Source organism: Meriones unguiculatus, chromosome 2 (assembly GCF_030254825.1).
Source record: "Meriones unguiculatus strain TT.TT164.6M chromosome 2, Bangor_MerUng_6.1, whole genome shotgun sequence".
NCBI classification, from domain to species: Eukaryota; Metazoa; Chordata; class Mammalia; order Rodentia; family Muridae; genus Meriones; species Meriones unguiculatus.
In genome coordinates, this window is record NC_083350.1 from 64,899,816 (window position 1) to 64,923,264 (window position 23,449).

General features: G+C 40.6%; 1 protein-coding gene across 1 annotated transcript in view; it reads right to left on the reverse strand.

Annotated features, from left to right (window-relative positions):
• The window catches only part of Asxl3 (ASXL transcriptional regulator 3), a 118,460-nt gene that overhangs the window by 90,512 nt on the left and 4,499 nt on the right, over nucleotides 1-23,449 (reverse strand). The window contains 1 exon segment of the mRNA XM_060377626.1: nucleotides 6,910-7,031. Within this exon segment, the coding sequence (XP_060233609.1) occupies nucleotides 6,910-7,031 (122 nt within the window).

Here is a 23,449-nt window from a genome sequence, read left to right on the forward strand (position 1 = left end):
GGGTGGGGGGAGTGAGCCCAAGCTGCAGCTTGTAATAATTTGTAATAAAAAGATCCTCACATATTTTGCAATGGACTCCTGGTGGTGGTCTTTTGGGGTATCGCAATTTGGGCATAACAGGAGAAGCAAACATGGTTCTTTGCCATGCACCTGTAAAACGAGTTTTGGGCATGGGGAGAAGGCTCGAGGAGTAGGAGTACTTGTTATGCAAGTGTAAAGACCTGAGTTTAAATACTTAACACCCCTGTAAAAGCCAGACATGGCCATATACAAGATAATGACCCAGTGTTATGTAGTAATGGATGAAAGCAGGGAACAATAAAGGAAGACATCCAGCATTTTCCTCTACCCTTCATATGCATGCACCGCTCATGCCCCTGAAAACACACACACACACACACACACACACACACACACACACACACACACAGACAATTATATTGACTTCCAAGCAACACTTGTAGGGCAGATAACAGAAAGGAGGTCATGTCTGTTTCTTATGGCATCACATTATACAGGGGAGTCTGGTATCACAAATCACAATACATCTTTTTAGACCTCATTTGTGGTTGTTGTCCTGAAGAGCCCAAATTACTTTCCAGGAATAAGAGTTCATTTGATGATGATGGACACCGGGTACCTTCCACCCAGAACACAACATCAACAGAAGGAGACAAAACAATGTTGCTTCCATTGAGAGTCATCAGATAGCCAGATGTCTCTAAGTAAGGGCAGACACCACTAGGCAGTAGGGCCCTTGGTGACCCAGTGTGTATCCTTCAGGGAAAGACAGACTGTTCTTCAACAAAGAGGCAGTATGCAACTGTGTATCCAGTGTGTATCCTTTGGTAAAAAGGCAATATATAACTCTCCACAGTTATGTTCAAGCCAGCGACTCAAACATACTGTGTGTCAACTCTTCCCAATTGCTGAAGAGCATTAGTTGTGTGGAGAGGTAAGACAAGAACAGAGGAGGAGACAGGAGTGAACAAGTCCCGACATACTCCAATGGAGGCCTGAGCCTGCATCAGCAAAACTAATCCTTGTGTGTTTCTTTCTATAAATGCTGGAGATTAAACACAGTCTATGCAAATTAACACTGAGCCACAACTCAGGCTTTTGTAAATAATATTTTGATACAAAGTGTAACCACATTTCCCAGGCTGGTCTCAGACCTGCAATACTCCCACTAATCATGGCTGACTCAAATCAATTTTTAGGTCTGTTTTCCTGTTTAAACCACATGCAACCTGAGGTCGGCAGCTCCTTGGAGGTTTGGGGAAAAAGAATAGGATTCCTAGCATAAAGACGGAATTTATTTTCCATTTAATTTATAACCATTGAAATACAAATTTCCCTTAACTTGGAAAATATATCCATATGATAGGCTAAGGAAACAGAATCAGGAAAAGTGATTTTGGTGCCTATGGGTGTGTATGTGCATATAAGGAATTCTCTAAATGATGGAAAATGCTTTTTCCACTGTGACTTCTTGGGGTCATTGTTTTGTTTTCCAATAAGCCGGTGGTGGCCCTAGTTATTCATCTGGTTGGTCTTAACGCTTTAATCTACATTCATTTTAGAGGCAAAATAGTAAAAACGTACCTCTGTTTGTCAGGGTAGACTATACTTTGGAATGCGAGAAAATTGTTTTATTAAACAACTCAATAAGCAGACAGGGAGTCTAGATCTCTCTGCAGTGAATAAACAGACCTTCAGCTGGTCATATGTACAAAGTTCTACATCTGATTAACAATGTTAGTGACAGGAGGTGCAGTGGTTTTAATGGGAATTGAACCCCCTCCCCTTCTTGAGCATCTGAACCTTTGGTCAACATCCTGTGGCACTCTCTAGGGAGGCTTAGGTGGTTCAGTCTTGCTGAGGGAAGCAAGCCACTGCCGGCCTTGCAGTGTGCCTAATGACTCTCTTGGCTTCATGCTTTTGATTGAAGCTGTGAGCTCTCAGGCTGGCGAGATGCATCAGCAGTTAAGACCACCTGCTACTCTTTCAAGAACCTTGGTTCAACTCCCAGGATCCAAGAGGTGGTTCACAGGCACCTGTAACTCCAATTACTGGGTGCCTGATGCCTTCTCCTAGAATCCAGGGGCATCAGGCATACAGCTGGTGCCCATGTAGTCAAAACATTAATATCCATAAATACAAAATTAAATTAAATTAAACATCTCTGAACAAAGTAAAAATAATTCCGCACTCACTTCAAGTTACTTGTGTCTTTCTATGAAAAGGGAGGGAAATTGCTGGCTGAACATGCTTTATCTACAGAAATATAGTGTGATGTTTTCTTAAAAAAACAGAAAGAGAGGAAAAAACTTTTAGATAAACATTTCATTTTAGAAAGAAAGCTTTCCAGATACTCTCTCCCTAAAAGGGTTTGTGGGGTGGGGAATCATCCTTTTGTCTACTCTAATGGGAGTAAATGAAGTAAAGCTGAAAACCAGGATTTCTTGTTTTGACTTGGCACATTAAACAATAAATGTTCGCTATATTTTAATAGAGAAACAGTACCAACATGTAACTTAAGAATGTGCAGAATGCAGTTAGCCCTTTCTTGAAAAATCTGAAAATATCACAAGCAATGATTGCTAACACTAAGATAACTAGACGTGCACACATGGGAAACAGCTGTCTGCATCAGCGACCAACAGCAAGCGTTGTGACTGGCACACTAAATGCCAAAGTCGGTGATAAGACACCACTACCATCACCATAACACAGCAATATACCAAGATTTTATCAGCTCTGCCATAGTGCAACGGTGTAGGGTCTGCACTCACTTCTACCATCCTAAAAATCTGAGGGAAGTCAAGCCAACAGAGGCAACATATGGCTATGGTCATGACCACACCAATGCCAAAACTACCACACTGCTCCCGTCACACAGAGCATCCTCCTTTTACCTATCATTTTCTTCTGCTGGTTAGGATTCCAAAATATAATCTTGCTTAGCTTCTCGGAAAGTTCAAATATCTAATCATTCCACATTGTCATAGGATCTTAACCACTAAATACCACAGCAGAAAGGAGGTGGGGAACAAGGTAATAATCAGCAGGCAATTCTGAGAATGCTTATACACACAACAACTACAACAATGGCAACCACACAAAATGTTTTCCAGGAAATTATGTCCATCACATTGTCCATCATAATGCCATGATGAGTTTATGGTAAAGGGAATTCAGATGTTTTGGAACAACGAAAATATTCTATCCAATAGCCAAGGCCTTACTGCTTCTACACAGTCCAGCCTACAGATTTCATTGTGATCAGCAGTATCTAGGGCAGAAAATTTGCTTGCTATTAAAGCATCTAAGCAAGGAGTTTAGACCTGATATGTGTCTGGTTTTGCTTATGAGAGCATTGTTTTAGTTATTGTTTTTATATACCTCTGATGCAAAGTCACCTGGATTTTCAGGAATTTGTTTTCATCTACTTCTTTCTATTATAGCTCTGCTGAATCAGAACTCACATACTCACACACACTCACTCACATACACTTACACACTCACTTTAAGAAGGGGTTTATTAAGCAAAGCAAAGTAAAAGTATACTCATACAGAGATGCTGCAGCATGATGGCTCAAAGGGCCACTAGCAGCATATTGCACTCTGTGTTGTGGGGCTGTTTTAAGTTTGTATAAATATTTATGGAGTGGGTTGGTATTTGTGGGGATAAGGTGATCCTCTCTCCCCAGTCACCCTTAGTGCAGGCTATTTTAGGGAATGTCATCCCATTATCCTCTTGAGAAGCCTACAAGGAAAGCCTCAACCATAATTGCAAATGCCACTATAATGAAGGTGGGGGCCTCTGAGGATTTGGACTCTTCTTTAGTGCATATGTGTGCTGATGGAGAAAGTCCCCTGGCACCTGAGTTTCTCAGAAAGTTGGAAAAACTAACTGTGGTTTCAGAGATGATTAACCATAGAGGGGCAAGAATGAGAATTTTTTTTTTATTCATAAACTTGTGGGAACAAATGGAACTGAGCATGAGCCTTAACTCTGTGCAGGTATTCAACACAGGTAGTCTGTTTTCGGGAATGGAATTCCTAGTGACCCTACTGTGTTGCCCTCCTGAGGAAATACAAAAAGTATATAAATTTCTATGAACAGTTTCAAACAGAGTCTGCCCAATGGCATACCATATACAGAAAAAAGGTCCAAATTAAGAGGATAGAATCTAAATCTGCAATTATAGATTCAAACGTCCTCTCTGAGAGTTATTGGCTTGACGGCCTTGGACAAGTTATATTAATTCTCTGGTGCTTGGTTTATCTGAAAAAAAAAAAAAAAGGCATATGGCTGGGGATGGTGATACACCTATAATGTTGAAGAAGGAGAATGAGGAGTTCAAGGCCATCCTTACCTACAAGGTAAGTTCAAGGCCATCTTGGACTATGTAAGACCCTTTCTCAAACAACAGCAAAAGGAATGAGTCCTAATGTAAACAAGAGATCATGCAATCATCACTAAAGTAATGTATCTGCTTTAGGTGCTATGAGTATAATTTGTGCATGTATCTAAATATGTGGAACATATATTGACATACATGAAATCATGTACAGACATGCATGTAAATGTTTACATGGTAGTTACTGATAAAAATTCTGTCTTATCTTAATCATTCAACTATCCATTAAAAATGGAAGATGAATATTGTTTGGGGGTTACAACGTAAATGTCATATATTCAGACAAGTCTTCAAATGGTTTCTTAAGGCATCAAGCAATTACAGGTGATCCAGATAAAATTCTACCCAGGAAGCTTTTCTCCTGAACGTTATGTACAAAAGGAATTAGATATTAAAGGAACATTAGCATATCCAATCTATATTAAGTCACATATACTTGGTCACTAATTTGCTACATGGTTATAAGATAGAAGTTATAAAAAAGGAATAAACAGGTATTCCTCATAATTGAGAAGCTCATGGGACATACTTCTAAAGACAAGCCTTAAACTATAAGCAAGCAAGAGATGTTTCTCATGAACACATGGTCTACTACAAAGGAAAAAGGAAAGAAAGAGACAGACTGAGAGAGAGGAGGAAAAAAAAACCAACATCAACACTGCTAAGTCAAAGTTGTACAGCATTAATAATTATATAGAGTTCAAATGACAGAAAGTTGGAACAAAGAGAGAGAAAACAATGGCAGTTAACATTTCTTCCTGTTCATGCACAGCAGGACTCACAGTTTGCACAGCGTCCTGACCATACACCTAGGATGCATGTGTTTCATTTATGATCCTGTTCATGTTTATTAAATACCACAGCCACATATGTCCAATTCTATGCCCTTTGTTCTGTGCTGTTTAGTATTTCATTGCCTACGTCCTATTTCCTATTTGCTGCCTGAATGAGCATTTTCCTACCCCATTGCCTACCTACCCCATCCTTTATTTCACAAGTTAAAAAGGGATACCAATACTGATCGCAGCTTTGCTCTGTAGCATCTAAAAATGTTTCACAAAAATTCATGATATGAATGGCAAGTTATCCAAAGCACATTGAACCTATGCGGGAAAGATTGTGCCAGTTCCTTAAGTATGGATGGAAGTACCATTATTTTGATAATTATTATAGTTGATAATTAATACACTAGTACAGAACAGAAAAGCAACATAAATAATAAATCAATATTAAAGTTTTCGGTTTCCTCCCTGCATTTCCTTCTTTGAGGCAGAGAAGGTGAGTTGAAGCCTCACAAGTGAGTGTGATTTGTGACTTGTGTTTTGTAACAGTGATCTCCATGTATAATAGCAGCAGGAGTGGGAGGCTTGCTATAGTTGAAGGTTAGCCTCCTATAAATGGTGAGAGTCTATCAAATAAAACAGAACAACCAGAGCAGGAAGGGGACGAAAAAGAGGAAGAGGAGGAAGAAGCCACAAGCATTAAGGAGCAGCCTGGCTGGTGGAGACATCTTTACCACTGTTTTGGAGAACATGGTTTCTCTTTTCCTAGTTATAAGCACACTACAGGAACAGGAACCCTGTTCCTGACCTGTTGAAACTGCAAGAAGGATGCAAGGAACATGGGTCAGACAGGGGAGCAGGAACAGCTTACACACTTACTGTAGCCATTACTCCCATCTACCCGTGGTACCCCTTTCCTTCTCTGCACAGTTCAGCACTTGCTGCTATGGTGTCAGCAGCTCACACTCACCAAGTGAGGACTGTGGAACAGCCATGCTCCATCACAGCTTCCTACATCTCATCTTGACCATTCCCCAGGCCGATGCTATGTGATAAGTACTCTCGCTACCCCCAGTTTTGATGGGACTTAAGAGATTCAGAGACAAAAAGTCTTTCACCAAAATTCTCAGAAGAACAATGATTTAAACCAGGCTGTGTCAGTGCTCAGACCCAATATTACCAGCATTACCACCACCACCACCACCGCCATTAAAGCGCAAGGACAGATAGGTCAAGGCCACCAAGGTCAAGTAGCTTCTGTGATACAAAGAGGAGGTTCCATTCAGCACCAAACAATACTCACTGATGGTTACTGTGGTAATAGCCAGATAAAGCCAGATCATAAAAAGAGATATAATTTGCAAATTATATAACACAATTATGAGCCCAATGGATTTACTATAAATCACACATACACACTCACAAACACACACACACTCACAGACATTGCCCACCCCCACACACATTCTTTCATGACTTGAAGCACATTTCTCTGTTTTACAATAGATTTCTCAGTCTAATTCTTGGCTAATTTCAATGTATAGTAAAACTATGATATTAAAGATTACAGAAACAGCCAAACCCAGAGTATCTCCGTTATTTCCCGATTTTAGGTTCCTTGTTGCCTTACTTGGTCCGCAAAACACCATGACCTTCCACAGGCAGAGCTGAGGGGCTAAGGGGAGATGGGAGCCTCGTACCTGTTTCAGGGCCTTTTTGGTGTGCTGCTGGAAGGAAGACACCAGCTTGCTTTGCACTGCCGTGTTCGTAAGGCTGCAATCCCGAGTGGAAGCTACTTCATCCGCTACCTGCTTCGTACACACTAGAAGCGGAGAGAGAGATAATGATATTACTAATTTGAATTCCTTTTTTTACACCCACTGTAATTAACTCACTTGGAGCTATTCTCCAGTTGAAAATGGATACTTAAAATACAGCAAAATAGCACAGTACGAGGAGGCATATCTGGATCCAAAGAGAAGGGATCATTTAGTAACTGTGGCCACAGTTTCACTTAACTGCTGTAGGCTGCCAGGCTTCCGTTCCCATCGACAAACGGGTCTGTGCCTTAGAGCGAATGTACAACATGCAAACAGTGTGTGCCTACCTTATAACTTGGGGGGGGGGGCAATGGACACTATGTCTATCCACATACGCAGATGGTTCCATATGGGAACCATCTCAGTGAATGGAATTGTTTAAAATAAGATCCGTGATGCTTGCTATCAACTTAAGACAATTATTTTCAAACAATTTCCCCTCTGAAGATAGCAATGTGTTCTGGACATTTTTTTTTTTTTTGTCAGATTTGGGCCTTCCTTTGGCCTATCCCACACAGAAAATTTTACTTCCAAACAGTGCTATTGAGAATTGATGTCTGTCTGAAGTGAGTGATCAAGGACGTTACAGAGTCCGTGACTCTGTAAGGCATTTGTTCTGGAGCTCTTTCCTTAGCCCTCTTCCAGCTGGGAGGCTCTGGGCAGGAGCACAGGAAAGACCCTGCTACCCATGCACTTAGGGGAAGGGGAGAGATTTGCAGAAGCAAAGTGAGAAAGTGGCAGGATAAGTGGCAGAATGGAGGCATATGTCAAAGGCAGGAGGCAGGAGGAAGTTTCGTGGAAGGAAATAACTCAAGAACATATTGTCAAAGCTCAAAACAAGATTTTTAAGGTCACTTGGTAAAAGATAAGTCAAGGCTATTTTCCAAGCGATGGCAACTTGGGAGAAGAGGTTCTGAACAGACTTTTTAAAAGAAAACTATAAAGTAAAGACTGTTCCATTATCAATATGTTCCAACATATAACAACAATAAAAGAGAAAACAGTTATTGGAGTCCAAAATGGAGATAGCCTTTACATAAGATTTGCTTTTGAAAAAAATTTAGCATATCCCACCTACAAAGGAACATGCAATTCACTGGAAGGCTTTGCTTAAATCAGAGTTAATTGAGTTTTGTTATAATACAGAAAGTAATTAGGAAGTCAAAATGAACATATTTAGAAAAAATGTTAATTACTGTTAATTATTTTTCTAGAAATTTTACATATGGGATCTCACTTAGTTCTTAGTTGTTTTTTTTTTTTTTTTTTTTTTACTGTAAGAAAAAAAGTGTCATCTCTGAATAGGGCAGAAAGAAAACTGGAGCTCTGAGAGGCTAAGGAAGTCACAGAGTGTTACAGACAATGAGATCATCCCCAGGACCCCAGGCTAGCCCAGTCCTGCAACTCATTGCTTTCCACAGAAGTACTGGCCCCCAAAGTGAAACTCTGATGCAGGAAAATTCACTTCAAGAAGCATCATTTAGCTGCATGAGGTTAGGTGCACTGAGCGGGAAGTTAGGAGGGCTTACAGGGTTACGTTATTCAGTAGGAGAGTTATGGAACAAGGAAGAATTACAGTTAGTGCATTTTTGTTTGTGTTTCTTGGAAAGACTCTTCAGTGGTTAACAGGGCTTTTTGCTCTCTAAAGGATGCACGTTTGGTTCCCAGCATCTGTGTAGGTTGGAACACAACTGCCTATAATTGCAGTTGCAGGGGATTTGATGGTCTTTTCTGACCTCTGCAGGCCAGTGTTCTCACATGTTCATAGACACACACACAGACACATATGCAGATCAATGAAAATAAAATCTTTAAAAAATGTGATTTGGACATATATGTACACACACACACACACACACACACACTGCCAGATCTTTGAATTAAAGATCAGATGGTTTTCTTTCTCCTATATACAATGTGACAGTTTTTTATTAAATGTTCCCATAAATACTCATGCCTAACACTTCCTGAGTAAATACTGGTTATCAGGCGCCTTTTCCTTGAAATGACTGTTGTACTGGTCTGATTGCTAACATTTCACCCAAGCTTCTTTACCAATAAATATGCATCAGATCACACTCCAAAGATAGAACTTTTTGTACACCAAATACACCAGTAATGCTCTTAATGTTCTGAAGTCTCTGCAATGTGAGACCAACCAATGAGGCGACCAAAAGGTCTCAGGCAGAATATATCATCTTAGTTGGACCAACTAAGCCAATGGGTGTAAAGAAGAACCCAATTAAAAGTAAAGTAAGCATTAGAAAGTATTCCTTATGACTTCTGCATTCGTGGGGGCATCTCCACTCAGGAAACTGAAAACTTACTTACTGGATTAATGGAGAATCAAATGCAGTCCGCAGATACTAAGACTCCTAACCAAACCTCCGGCAGAGTGCAGGGAATCATATGAAAGAAGGGGGAGATAGTATGACATGGAAAGGATAGGAGTTCCACAAGGACCAGATATATCTGGGCACAGGGGTCTTTTCTGAGCCTGACACTCCAGCAAGGACCATGTAAGGATATAACCTAGAACCTCTGCTTGGATGAAGCCCGTGGTAGCTCAGTAACCAATTGGTTTCCCACAGTAAGGGGAACAGGGACTATTTCTGACAGGAAATGAATGGCAGGCTCTTTGACCTCCCCCCCACCCCACAAGGGAGGAGCAGTCCTGCTAGGCCACAGAGGAGGACTTTGCAGCCAGTTCTGAAGATACCTGATAAAACAGGGTCAGATGGAAAAGGAGGAGGTCCTCCCCTGTTAGTGGACTTGGAAAGGGGCAGGGAGAGGATGAGGGAGAGAGGGAGGGTTTAGGAGGGAATGAGGGAATGGGATACAGCTGGGATACAGAGTTAAAAAAATGTAACTAATAGTAATAAAAATAAATAAATAAATAAAATTTAAAAATGAGAAAGTAAAAAAAAACACGAAATTGCTTTTGTACACTGGACAGGTAAATTCAAATGCATTATCAATTTCATTTAGGAAACACTTTTAATAGTAAGTCTTTTAAAAAAACTTTAAAAGTTTTCTCATTTTAATATTTTGTACATGTGTCATCATAGGCGTGCCACAGTCGTGTGGAGGTGGTCACAGGACAACTTGCAGGGGCCAGTTCTCTCCTCAGACTTGGTAATAAGTATCTTCCCTCGCGGAGCCATCCTGCTAGCCCAGACTCATCAATCTTCCCACTGCAAACTTCAGTGCAGCGGGGTCAGATAGTAACAAGTTCTGACTGAACGCTCCTAAACCTTTGTGCCCTCTTCATTATCTAACTGCTGTGAGAAGCAGGGGGCATGTGTGTCCTTCTAGGAGACACAGCTGTGGCCCTTCCCATCTCTCCCCTCCCCCTTTGTTTCTGACCTGGGACCCCGCCCGATGTCAGGAAATCTACATGCATGTTTTAGCTCTGCTGTTTTCCTGTGTTCATGTGCGGTTATTCACAGATATTTACAAGTGTATACTCGCTGTAGAGTCCAAAACACGGGGTGGGGGATGTGGGGCTCAGGCCCTGTGAACACTATAAAGCTCTCAAACTAGGCCTTCCCTGACCCCACTCTACTAGCCTTTCCTTTTTTCTTTCTTTCTTATTTAAATTTATTTTATTATACATTTTTTAAAAAAAATGTTCTACATATGTACTCTATTTAAATTACTTTCTCTCTCTTCATTCCCATTTCAGTTCCTCCCATGTTGTAACCCCATCAAATTCAAGACCTGTTTTAAATCACTGTTACACATACATACTACACACACATGTATGTATAAATACAACCTTCTGAGTCCAGTTTATGTGGCTCCTGTGTATAAGCGTGCGGGCTGACTTCCTGGATTCGATAACCTGTCCGGGGCTTGTCCCTGGAGAAGACTGAGTCTCCCTCTCTCAGCAGCCACTAATGACCTGTATTCTTTCACAGCACTAGCCTCTTCTTCACCCTTCCTTAAAAACTCAATGCAGCACCACCGATATCCCTACGCTTCAGCCACTCCCCCCATCGCAGCCACGCGTCCTGCTGTTCTTGATGTGTCTCTGGGTCAAAATGGTTTTCTCTAATTATTTGCTTCTAATTAAAAAAAAAAATACACTACTAAGGAGAAAGGAAATACACTCAACAATAAAAATCTATAAATGACTGTGCCTTTGCTTTGGATATGGACATAGTCATCCATTGACCCCAAGTGGTGGCTTATAATAAGCATACGTTATTTTAAAGTATGGGCGAATATAACCCTAAAGTTTAATATGAATGTTTCAATTAATTTACTCTTTCTTTTGCCAAAAATATGACAGGAGTGTAGTAGAATTGGAAACACCCATCCGCTAACTAAACATATGTGAGTCATATTCTGACAAAACACAAAGCTTTCACCTTTTTAATACTTATTTTTGCAACTATCCTAAGAACAGGTGTGATAAATAAATGGAAGCATGAATATTCATCTAAGAGGCGGCGCTTGCTTTGTGAACTGCAAACTGAGGATAAGTTAACGTTAGAGGAGAGATCAGAGGAAATTCCCTGTAAGTGGAATTACAACAGAAGCCAGAAAATTGAACAACCGGGACATATGATTTAGCCAATAAATATCAACCCTTGACATGCAGCTTAGAACCTGATATCTTCTTGGCATGTGAGACAGAATGGGAGCTGGGATTCTTCTTTTCTTTTAAACTACATCGGTATGATCACAGAATTAACGACAGGTCTTTGCATGTCAAAAACCTCCTGAAATTTGAGAAATTATAGCAGGCCTTGCTCATAGAACTGTGTAGATGAACACACTAAAAATGAGGAACAGAAATACTGTTGCATTCTGCATTTTGCTACATTTTGCTTGCCTCCCCGGGTCAAGCAAACTGAAAACAGAGTTCCACTTAATCTACTTTTAAGCTTCCTCCTCAGCTTTCATTCCCCACACGAGCTACCCCTCCTTATTCAAAAGGGCTGCAAGCAAAGGATTCAGGGAGCCATGGAACATTCTTCACAACCAGGGAAGAGGTGACAGTGTTGCCGCAAACTGAGGAGTTTGTGCTCTTTTTATAGGGGTCTCCAAGTTGTCCTCTAGCCTCATTTTCATTACATGGGCCCTGAGCAGGCTGTCACAATAACTGACGTCACACAGCCTGCACGTTTAGAGCTGACTGGTGCTGTGGAGATCCCCTTCTGATCCACTCATTAGTTCGTCAACAGAAGAAGTTGGCACCACAAATATAACTTTGATCTTCATCCCAAGACAAGAATCAGAGAGTAGACTCAATCTGCATACATTTCTGGTTCTCATTTCACTGGCTTCTGCCTCTCCCCCACCTCTAATGCAGCCAAGAAGACACTTGGTGCTTCTGGAACACAGCCCACCCCACCCCCGCTGTTTGTTGCACTGTTTCTCACTGTGTCCTTCCCAAAGTCTCTTCCCCATCACTCAGTCTTGTAAACTTACCTCAGAAGATCAAACTCCAACAGGTTCTCCACAAGTTCCCCTGACCGCCTCTGAAGTAGTCTAGCTTCTTCCTACCATATATCCTTGGAAGTTAGGGGAGGCAGTCCTGAGAGTCCCTGCAGGGATGAGCTGTGATCTCTATACAGCAGCCTTGAGCTTACATGCAAAGACAAGCTATTGCATGCTCACTACATTTGATTTTTGAATTTGACTTCCATTACATTCATTTAAAGTATCATTACAGTTAATTTTTAATTGCTGCTTTATCAAAAACCAAAGAAAAGAGAGGAAAACAAAGGTAGTTTCTACGATGGAAAGGCAAATATAAAAGTTCTTCAAATTGGAAAAAAAACACCCTTTTGAAAAATTAAAAACATATATATTCTAAAGTCGATTAAGATAAATACAAAGCAAAGGCAAAGAGCATTTGTTCCCCGCAAATGGGTTGGAAGTTACACAAATGGGTGCTAAGCACAGAGGTGTTTTCCTGTGCCATCCTTATTCATTGCCTTACTTTAAGAGAAAAAGGCACAGATTTATGACTTTTATGTAACAAAATCAAAACAAAACTTCAATGTCAAAGCTAAAGTTATTAAGCTACATAAAATGGCAGGAGCACTGTGGGGTACAAAGTCAAGGCCAATATCATATTCAGCCACTGCCCTGCAGGTCTTTATTCTGGTTACTGCTGTATATCCCACTATGCCAGCCGCACAAACATCAGGCTATCTGAGCAATCTCCACTTCAAACACCCCCCACAGGAAAGGGCACCGACTTCGATCATTTTCATTTCTATCAATTTTCTTCTAATGCTCCCTATTAGTTTCCTAAAACAATCACAGCTGATGCTCTCAAATACCAGCAGGTTCCTATAGAGACACCACTCATATATATTGTAAGCTGAGAAGCATGGGGACTAATGGGCATCATATAAGAGAGCAGGAGACAACACTGTGACCACCCCATAGATTTTGGGAATTCGCTAAAATTGGCTTGGGTTTTACTGTTAATTTACTAATCGCCAGTTCAGTCGTACAACTTTTCCTAAATGCCTTTTTCACATTCAGAACAATCTGAGGTGCAGAAAGGATCAGGGTAAACAGGCTTCCTAGCGATGGTTTGGTAAGGACATTGTCCCCCCGCAAGCCAACACCTTCCCTTTCTCTCCCCACCTTTAGGCCTCCCCCACTAGGCCTCTTTGCTTTCCAAAACACATGCATTCATGTATGTATGCATGTATACTAGGACTGAATATTGAGAGAAAATATGTGATATATGTTTTTCTCAATAAACTTAATTTGCTTCATTTGATAATCTCCAATTGGAAATATAGACCATTCTCAAAAGATGAACAAAGAGCCAATAAACATATAAAAATTTCAAAGGTTCTACTGTGGAACCATGAGGCTTTTCTTTGTGTAAGTCAGCATATAATGCGTTAAATGCCATTTTCATATTTTAAAGCATGCTTCTGTGCTCCCTTTCCCTATCCCTCACAGCCCTGCATTTACTTTCCTCTCATAGTTCCCCACAGATGGACAGTTTTCTTCTTTCATGTCCCCTGTGCCCTTTTGCCCACCCTACCCTTCCCTATCACCTAATCTTTCCCTCTCTTGATCCCCTTACTGAATTTTTAGATTTTATTCACACAAACAGCTGATCCATACCTAGACGTTCACATTAGAAAACCTTAAGGCTTAAAAATAAACACTTCTGTTCAAAGAACTATGGTGTAGAACAACTAATCCCAAACACAACTATGTCAATGGTGATAACTATACTTTGTCTTAGTGATCAATAAGCAAGTGATTCCGGAGTAGTGCCCACGTGGGAAATCACCCAAATGCCTCAGCTTGGATTACAGTGTGTTTTGGGCATGGTACTTACATTTGAAATTGTGTAAGCAGATATTCTGGATCGATGCAGCAACTAAGTGCATGCCAGAAAGTTTTAAAACTGACATAAAAAAGAACAGGAAACCCAGTTGACCCCAATTAAAATTTTCCTGGACTCCAATTCTTTCAGAGAAAGGTAATTCCTTAATCCATTTCAGGTCCAACCTATGGAGAGATGTCCTCTCTAAAATTAATCCTGTGCCAAGGTGGGTGTAGACAATTGGGCCTATGCAAGACTTTTTTTTGGCATAAAAGAAAGAAAAAGAAAGGAAGGAAGGAAGGAAGGAAGGAAGGAAGGAAGGAAGGAAGGAAGGAAGGAAGGAGCGAAGAGAAGAGAAGAGAAGAGAAGAGAAGAGAAGAGAAGAGAAGAGAAGAGAAGAGAGAAGAGAAGAGAAGAGAAGAGAAGAGAAGAGAAGAGAAAAGAAAAGAAAAGAAAAGAAAAGAAAAGAAAAGAAAAGAAAAGAAAAGAAAAGAAAAGAAAAGAAAAGAAAAGAAAAGAAAAGAAAAGAAACACTCCCGGGCTGTGATATGCCAAAACAAACTAGCAACAGAGGACTGCTAGCAATAAAATAACAGAAATAGCAATTTTCCCAAGAAGCTGTTAAAAGTCTCAACATTTTAACCATCGAGACTCTTGATATTATTCAGCACAATAATGTGTATGCATAAAATATTGCTGACAGAATGTAACTCTTACTATGTTTCCAAAGTCCATTTTATTAGCCCTATGAAGTCTTAGCTCAAGGAAATACAAAATAAACTAAAAATAATGGTGAACAAGATGCTAACATTTTCTGCTGGTAGTCTGCTTTTCTATTGCAACACTGAACACTAGGACCAAAGCCAACCTGAGGAGGAAAGGGTTTATTTTACCTCATACTTCAGGTCATAGCCCATCACTGAGGAAAGTCAAGACAAGATCTCAAGGGAGGAATCAGGGGCATCAACTATGAAAGAATGCTGCTTTGCCGGCCTGCTCTCTGGCTGCCTCAGATAGCTTTCTTGTACAGGCTTAGACCACCTACCAGGGACGGTACCACCCACAGTGGTCAGGGCTCCCCCCATGTCAATCAGCAATGAAGGAACTGGCTCACAGACATGCAATCTTAAGAGGAAATTCTTCAATTGAAGTTCATCCTTCCAAGGTGTGACAAGTTGATAATAACATCTAATAAGGACATACATGTGTGCATGTGTGTGTGCACACATATAGGTACATGCATGTGCATGCATGAGCATGTTGCAGGTGTGTACTTACATACAAGTCTATCATAAGAGGGCAAAGTCATGATTTTGTAGCTGATATCAATTAGCAAATTGCAGCTGGCCAGCATAGAACAGAATATACCACAACTGATTTATAATGTCAACAAATGGTTAATAAACCCTTTGGCTTGTCCTGGATAAAACCCTGAAGCTCCAAGTGTAACTAAACATTTCCTGCACAGAAGATGTAGCAACAGGAATCACTCTTTGTAAGTATTGACTAATCTGCCATTCCAGTTTAATTCTCCTAATATCTCTGCAGATCTATCAGAGCACTCCTCTAAACATGGATCAGTCAACGATAAAGAATCAAACTAAAATGGCATATATAACAAGAAAAGCATACCTAAGAAGTTCCAGCTTCCAGTTGCCTAAAGACCAGGCTATCATAGAAACAGTGAGGATTTCCCAGAATAATGCAGAGAACCAGAACCAGAACCAGAACCAGAACCTGATCGTACAGGATAAAACCTATTGTAGCAGGGATGCAAAGTAAATAAATAAATATATAAATAAAATTAAATTATATATAAAAAAACTATTGTAGGTCCCACCCAGGCGTGTGAGTGGGAATGTGTGTATGTGTGTGTGTCTGTGTGTGTGTGTGTGTGTGTATGAACATATGTTTCAGTTCACATGTACTTGGATGTACTTACATGCAGAGGGCAAAAGTCAATTTCTGATGTCTTTCCTCAAAGACTGCCCACCTATTTTTTGAGACAAGTATCATACTGGGACATACTGGGAGCCCACTGATTCTTCCAGGCTGGCTGGCCAGTCATCCCCGTGTCTCCTTCTCAATGCTGAAACTACAAGTATGTGCCACCTCACATAGGTCTTAATGTGGGTGGAGGGACTCAAACCCAAGGGCAAAGACTCTACCAACTGAGCTAACGCTCCAGCTCCCCACTCAGTTCTTTCCCATTGGCATAGCAGCCCCGGTCTTCCATGCTGCTCAGTTTCCTGGAGTAGCTGCATAGAAATGGAGCAACAGACCCAAACACTGAGACAGAAATGTCCACGGACAGATACAAAAGCAGAAGGCTAGTGTGGGCCACGGGTGAGGGCTTCACTAATGAGCATATGGCTAATCACTTCACATGTCAGGAGGTGAAATAGCAGGCAAGGCACACAGATAGCTGTTTGAGAAAGAGTGACAAAGAGTCACTTTACAGAGAGAAAATGGATTATCTGGCACCAGGGAAAATGTGAAATTTTTTAAGTGCACGGCTACCTTGTTCTGACGTTCATGTCTCAGATGATATGAATCAAAATTAGCTCAATAAGATGAATAATTGGGGGAATACCTTTAATTGTATTTTTATTTGAGAGAGCTTGTTTTTCTTATGAGATCATGCTCCTCATCTCTATCATTATTATGGAACTTTCCTCTTGTAACACCAGAGAGGTTAGGAAATGATATGTAAAAGGGAGAACTTTATCTGCACTGAAAGGCAAACTTTCTCTTCCGCCATGGCTCTGAGCAGTTAAAATGGACTAAAACCCATTTATACATGAACAGAGTTCATAGTTCAAGGAGGGAGATGTAAGAAAAGGAGGCCCCTGATAAAAGAAATGCAAGTAATATCTAAGTCCTGTTTGAAGGAGTGGGAGTGAGTCATTTGGAGAACACGGAGGGGGTGGAGAGGAGATGGCAACCAGCTGTTCTCCATCATGGGGCAGCAAAAGAAAGGGGAAAATTGTTTTAATTAAAAGTACAAAAGACTCAACATAAGGAAATCTTTCTTTGCTCTAAAGGTTATCAAAAGCACAGGGGGAAAACATAAGGACTGACTGGAAGATTCCTCCCCTCCCTGGACATGTTGTTATGAAAATGTCTCCTTAAAGGGACTGGATGTAAGAGAAGTCAGAGCAGAGCGATCTTTGGAAATCTCTTTTATTTTTCCATGTACTGTGAAATCTGAAGGCAGGGATGAAAGCATGAGGGATAGGAAGGAGTGGGCAGAGGAAGTTTTACATCCCACCAGTGGTCATTTCTCTGAAGAGTATTCTCTTTCCGCTGTACTTTCTTCCATATGTAACTAAAACAACAGCATTTTCACATGCTTAAATTTTGAAGCCCACCAAAGTACAGCAGGTGTCTCCATTAGTTAACAAGCTGTTGACTAAAATGCAGAGATGTTGGCTAAGAGACAAATTTGTTTAACCCAAGGAAACCAGGTGGCTTGTTACAAACCCTGAAGGAATTTCTTTCACTAGCTCATGAAGTTCTTAGGAAGGGATGCCAGATAGTGACCACACTGTCTCCTCTTCAGTGAACAACTGGAAGCCTGCCTAAAATGCCCTGCATCTCCCACCCCAACCACGTGAGTATGGGCACATAGCATCTTGGAACATGCCACCTTGGGGCATCACAGGCAAAGAGCAAAACAGATCCCTGCAGTGGTTCAACTTTACTGTCAACTTGATTCAATTTGAATTCCCCAAGGAGACACACATAAGGGCATATCTTGAAAGGGTGTTTCCATAGAGATGAGCTAAGGAGAAAACTACCTCTACTGGGGGCTGAACTATGGCATGGATGGAAATCTGGAGTGAATTACCAATGCTGAGCGCGTGTGTAATCTTTCTGCTGTCTGACAATGGCGGTGATATGAATAAATGCCTTGTGCCCTGCATTCCCTGCTCAAACTGGGGGCTAAAAACAAACCCTTCATTTCTTAAGGTGACTTTTTCGGTATTTTGTCACAGCAATAGGAAAAAGTTACTATGGTACTGGGTTAGTACTAGTTACTCAAGTCACTCCCTTTGTAACCCCACCACCCTATGTCCCCACCCCTTCCCAATGTGAATAATAACTAATTATTATAATTATTGTATATATTATTATATATTATTATACAATAAGCACACATTGTGACCATTCCTGCAGGGAGCATTCATGAAAAACTTCCCACTTAATCCATGAAGCTCCTGGTCTCTGTGTAACTGATGTATCAGCAGAGATCTTATCCACACACTTGAGCCATCCTAAAGCACCTTTAACTATATATATATATATATATATATATATACATATATGTCATATATATACATATATGTATACACACACACATATATATATACACACACACATATATATACATATATGTATATACATATATATGTGTATATATATCCAAAGACTTCTCTCAGACTGTAACCTCTGAGCCAAGGAAAATAAAAAGTGAGCTGAATAATGTTTTATTAAGTTAACACAACTCTGCCAACAATCACACAATCAGAAATCCACTTATAAAACTTGCCATAAAGAATAATGAGAAGGGGTCATATAAAATTCTTGAAATGGTGAAATCATTATACATACTGGGATTTGAGGTCTAAACATTGGATATGTGTTTGTGTTTCTCTCTCTGTCCCTTTGTCCCTCCCTCTCTCCTTGCCTCCCTCCCTCCATTCTTCTCCCCTTCCCCCTATCTCCCTTTACCCTCTTCTACAATCCCTGCCCTTTCCTCTCCCTTTCTGTAAATGGAGAATTTAAAAATACCAATTCCCCAGCCTGAGTGTGGCTCCCTCCATGAAGCCATTAGAGCTAATAGCAAGCAGAATTTCTTTTCTTTCTTCTTTCCCTTTCTTTCATTCTTTCTTTCTTTCTTTCTTTTTCTTTCTTTCTTTTTTTTCTTCTTTCTCTCTTTCTTTCTTCTCTCTGTAGATGAGAATTATACACTCCCCAGTTTCTTTATTAAAAAAAAGTGGTAGTGGTGGCTTGCTGGTTATCTTAAGTATGAAATATATTACAGATACAATAGAGACACCTTTTCTCATTAATAAGAACTTTTAAGTAGGGGATGAAGAGGTAAAGACTGTATGTTGATGCTATTATTTAATATAAAATATTATGGGTTCTTAAAGAAAGTAATGCATTGTAAAGCAACTTGATATGTGAAGAAAATCATGATATACCTGTGCATTATGCTCAAAGAAGAACTCAGACACAAAAACACTTATAAATCTCTGCCTAAAATAGACCATAAAATTTATAATATTTTCTTTGTGCGACACAGATCTATACTTATATCGGCATAATTTGTCATGGTTTGTCAACACAGATATATCAACCAATCCACCTAAATCACTCTTTGATCTCCAGAGCTTAGCTTATAAAATTTGAGCAGTTTACTTTCTCAAGTATGTTCAATACTTGTTCACTTGAGGGACTGTTCAGAAGTCAGAGAAACATGTATGCAGCCATTGTTATTTGTCCCATAAATTCTACAGACAAAATATATATATATATATATACCTCTTTTCCCACACTGTCAGCTGTTTCAACAAAACTTTAAAACAAAGTATCTTGGCAAAGCAGTTGTCATTTTCTATGAATCTCTTCTGTGGTTAGCTGACGCCAAGAGAAGAATTAAGGCAGGCCTTCCTTGATTTGATTTGAACTATAACAAAGGGATTGGCATTCAGACACTGTAGAAATATGATATATATTGTGTGATGTAGTCATATCCTTAAGATTTATCCCATTTTAAAGTTAGGTGCATATCTGTTCTTGTTAGTGCAGGCAAGAAGAGGGGGTCAGATCTCCTGGAGCCGGAGTCAGCAAAACTGAGAAGGGAACTCTACAAGATCAGCAGGCACTCCTCGTCAGTGAGCCACCTCTTCAGCCACAATTTGCTGTCAGTTAATGGAAGATATTTTCTTTTCCTATTCATCTTTGTTTTCCTCTCTTATAGTATAACAAGTGCCAATGTACCTTTCTTAATTTCCAGTAACTCAGTGATGCCAGGCTGAGCCTTTCAATTGTGAAAAGGGTTTCCTACCAATGACCGGCCATGATTCACCTAGACACTTCTTAGTCTTTACACCAAAGAAGCAATATGAGGCTACTGATAGGAGGAACAAATTGTGGACATGTCTCTCCTCATCCTTCTCTGCCTTCCTATCCCTTTTCTCCCTCACACCCACATCCACACACGTGGAAAACTTTCTCAGGAGGATGACCAGACCAAACCAGGGCTCACCCTGGAAGGGCAAATTATCTCTACCATTGGTAGAGATAACTTTTAACTGGTAACTGTTCCCTGCTGTTCCACACAGAAGTTCGGAACAGTTGGAACCTGGATTCTGGTGTCAGATACACGCCTGAGCTTGGATACAATGTGAGAGGTTCCTAAGATTCTCTGTTCTTTGTGATCAAATCAAATAGGGGAGTTTTTAACTGCGGTGTACATCACAGGAATGCTGTGACTATTAAAAGTATGCACAACCCCCATGGAAGTTGGGCTGTTTGCAAAGGCTGGTCATCGTCAGCGCTCAATAGATGTTCACTCTCTAGGTTCTCTTCCATGCTGTACACAGTACTTTTGTGGATAGGAAATATGCTTGTCCTGCAAGAAGCAATTATGGTTTGCAATAAGACACAAAGGTGGGTGAGCCAAGGAGTACTCAAGGAAATAAGCTATTTACTATTCTTTCAGTGATTTCCCCAAAGCAATTTCCCTAATGCAACTTCAAAGGAGAGGCCAGGAAATCTAATTTGGGTCACATTTGCTGGATATGTGCGGCTCTGAGTTATTCTGTGAAGTACCTCATCACATGTCAAATAGGGGAGTCTGCTTACCCCTGCTTTGACTTACTTACTGGTTAAGGGCTCCTCCCCTATCTTCTATCCCTGCACAATCACTGAAATTTTTGTCTCCTCCAGAATTCAGGGTCAGTCATTAGCAGAACTTCTGCAATCTTAACATTGTCTCTGAACCATTAATTTGCTTCCTGGTTGACAAATCTTGGCTCTCTCCCATGTACACCTGGACCCCATCTTGCTACATGGCGGATTTAGTCTTTTGCACACATCTTGCACCAGGTCGGTGACCTATGTGATCCTCACTGTTCCACTGAACCATTCTTCCCTGCTCACCAGATGTCCCAGTATTGTATTCTGTGTTGTTAGTGCATGTATATCTGTGTGGCTCACTCTGGAAGCACATAAAGTTTGTTCATGGATCTGTCCAAGTTCATCCTGATGTACCAGTAAGTTTAGTGGAATTAATTACAAAAAAATCACAGATGACTCAAAGGCAGTTAGACAATAGAGTAATCCCTTCATAGCCGCTCATTTTCCTCTTATGGAGTGCCTGCCAAACTCTTAGAGAGAAGGGCCTTCCTCAGCCTCCTCTCTCTCTTGTTACTGTACTTGATCTGGTGACCATTGCTCAATGGTTCTCACAGCTGTTTTGCTTCATGCCCAGTCCAGGTGAGGTAAGGATGGCACAGCTCCTAAGTCCTACTTCTAGCTGTTAGGCTACTCCTACTCTTAGCCTACCCTCCACTTCTGGATGATTTTAGCTGATACTTGGTACACTTTAGCCATACTATTTCTATCATATTTTCCAGCTTCAATATTCATGAAGATTACTCTCAAATCCCATAATCAGGGCCTCTGTCAGTTTTTACATCTTTGAGCAAATTTTAAAAGGTAATCTTTCCTCCAGGTAGACCCGTCCATCCAACATAACTCTGAGAAATCACAGTATGACTACTGTTCTATTGCACCCAACATTGATAAATTTAGGAGGAGGGTGGCCTTAATGTTTTCAGATGCAGGGGCAGGTCTAACTAATCTTCCCCTTAAGTCTTGAGAGTGCTTCCCCTATGCAAACTTCGAAATAGAATTTTCCTGCTAGTAAATAAACAATGATTCTAACATTTTGTATTAATTAAGCAAAACAATGTACTGATTATATCCCTCTCCCAAGCATTCCCCACTTCTCCTAAAAAATTTTCTTCGACCTAAAAAATTCTTAACTCCTTGAAATTGTCTCTCTGATTTCCTTCTTCTAACTGTCCAGCACCCAACACCTGCAGGCTATGAACAAAGTCCTCAAAGCCTTATCTGTCCTTATCATGTTCATCAGGAAAAAGCATAAATCCAGTATAAACTGATTTTCCCTTTCTTCTTCAATGCTCCCACCTCTCCCTCCTCCTCTCCCTGCACACTTACCTGATATAGGGACAAAGTTTCCAGCCCAGACTTAAAACAAACATCCTGTGTAGGATGACAATGCACCTTATATTTTCTGAGTCCAAAGCCAAGCAGGGCTGGACTGGTCAGCCCGTACATAGGAGGAAGTGTTGTCGTGGTTCGGTCTCTGTCTTTTCAGAAACATACTGTTCTTTTGGCTTCCCATACAAAAAAATATGTCTTACATCCACCTATCTGAAAGCTCATTCACCTTTTCGTAGTCTCTCCAACCTCTTCAAATTCAACTGCCATTGAGCTCACTCTGTAAACCTCTTTTCTTTGCAATTTATCTTTAGTGACCTCAACCAATTCCATGTCAAGTACTGATTCCAGTAAACAGAAAATGTCCAGGTGTCCATTCTCCGCCCCATCTTTTCCTTGCATTTCAGGGACCATTTAACCCATCTGTGATCATAAACCCAATCTCATATTCCACACGCTAACCTGAGCCCCTGCTCATAAGCCTTCCCCAAACCAATTCTCATTTGGAAATTCAGCATTCTAGTTGGGAGAGTTATCATTTGTCATCAAGCTGACAGGACCTAGGACCACCTGGAACACATGTTTCTGGGTGTGTCTGCGAGGAAGTTTCTTTATTAGCATAATTAAGATGTGATAAAAAGCATCCAAACTAACAGGTCACACTATGCCATGGGCTGGAGTCTCAGGGTGAATAAAAGGGAAAAAGCAAGCCAAGCCCCAGCTGCTTCCTGATGGCGGGTGGAATGTGACAGCTGCTTCCAGCTCCTGCTGCCATGACATCCCTGCCATGGTGAACTGTACACTCAAACTGTGAGCTGACATAAATACTAAGCTTTTGTCAAGTAT